The sequence below is a fragment of the Chaetura pelagica genome, unplaced genomic scaffold (genome assembly GCF_000747805.2).
Source record: "Chaetura pelagica isolate M959 unplaced genomic scaffold, ChaPel_1.0 scaffold743, whole genome shotgun sequence".
Classification (NCBI taxonomy): domain Eukaryota; kingdom Metazoa; phylum Chordata; class Aves; order Apodiformes; family Apodidae; genus Chaetura; species Chaetura pelagica.
In genome coordinates this window covers 71,068-72,544 of record NW_009952703.1, presented here as the reverse complement: position 1 = coordinate 72,544, position 1,477 = coordinate 71,068, and the positions used below count along the sequence as shown (strand labels likewise).

Sequence of the window (1,477 nt, the reverse complement as noted above, 5' to 3'; positions counted from 1 at the left end):
GGGATGCTCAGGGTGGGAGTTGGGGATGCTCAGGGTGGGACTTGGGGATGCTCAGGGTGGGATTTGGGGATGCTCAGGGGGGGACTTGGGGATGCTCAGGGGGGGACTTGGGGATGCTCAGGGTGGGATTTTGGGATGCTCAGGGTGGGATTTTGGGATGCTCAGGGTGGGACTTGGGGATGCTCAGGGTGGGACTTGGGGATGCTCAGGGCAGGCAGGGGTTTTTTGGGTGCTAGGAAAGCCCAGTGGCCTTGATTTGATCATCTGTGTGAGCTGGGGCTGAGGAGGGAGAAGCTGCTGCCCCTGGCTCAGGGTGGGCAGGGCTGAGCCCACCTCTGCAGGCACCACAGCCCCAGCTTGGGCTGCAGCTTTGGCTCCTCTTCCCTGCTTCTCCTTGCCCCGGCTGAGCTGGGCTGGAGCTGTTCTCCTTCCCTGCAGCCCAGAAACCCCCTCCAAGGGCTCTTTCCTGCTCTTGTGCCAGCAGGTCTCACTGCAGGGCAGCTCTTGCCTGGGCTTTATCTCCCCAGCCCCTCCAGGTTGCCCACCCCAATTGCAGCAGGACAACTGGCTCCTGCCTCCATCTCCCCCTGCCTTGTGATCCACCTGCAGGGGAGGAAGCTTCTCCCATTCAGGATGACTGGGATGATTGGTCCTGTCCCCAGACCCCTGTGGGCTTTGTGGTGACAAAGTGATGGGGACAGAAGGAGAGTGGAGCCATAAAGGCACAGCCCATCCCAACCTACCAGCTCCTGTGTCTCTGCCCCCTTTGGGGCTGCCTGGAGATGCTTCTGCACGGGTAGAGGCAGCACCAGCTCCAGTGGACAACCCCTCATCTCTTCTCCCTCTCCCCTGCAGTGCCAGGTCTGGGAACTGTCCCCTTCTCCTTCGCCCCCTCCCTGCTCCCTGCAGGGCACCACAAACCTCTGGGCAGGACCCGCTCGGAGCCCCTGCCCCAGAACCCCAAGGCCATCCAGCAGCAGCTGGTTTACCATCATCACACCCAGTTCCTGGAGAGGCTCAAGCAGCAGACACATCTGGGCAAGGTAGGTCACAGCCTGGCTTTGTGCACGAGGAACTGGGAGGGTTCCAGGGTGGCAGCTCTTCCCATGGGACAGCAGGAGGTCTCCATGGCCAAGCCCCTGCCAGGCATGGAGTCATAGACTGGTTTGGGTCAGAAGGGACCTTAGAAGACCATCTAGATCCAACCCCCTGCATGGGCAGGGACACCTCCCACCAGCCCAGGCTGCTCCAGCCCCATCCAACCTGCCCTTCAAAACCCCCAGGGATGGGGCATCAACAACCTCCCTGGGCAACCCATCCCAGTTCCTCACCACCCTGAGAGTGAAGAATTTCTTCCTCATCTCTCACCTCAATCTCCTCTCTCTCAGTTTAAAACCATCACCCCTTGTCTTCTCCCTCCCTGCCCTTGTGCCAAGCCCCTCCCCAGCTTTCCTGGAGCCCCTTCAGGCACTGGAAG

The 1,477-nt window shown here is 60.9% G+C and overlaps 1 protein-coding gene across 1 annotated transcript in view; it reads left to right on the top strand.

Moving 5' to 3' along the window:
- Positions 1-1,477, top strand: part of HDAC7 (histone deacetylase 7) — a 27,716-nt gene that overhangs the window by 10,028 nt on the left and 16,211 nt on the right. The window contains 1 exon segment of the mRNA XM_009994082.1: positions 856-1,043. Coding sequence (XP_009992384.1) covers positions 856-1,043 — 188 coding nt within the window.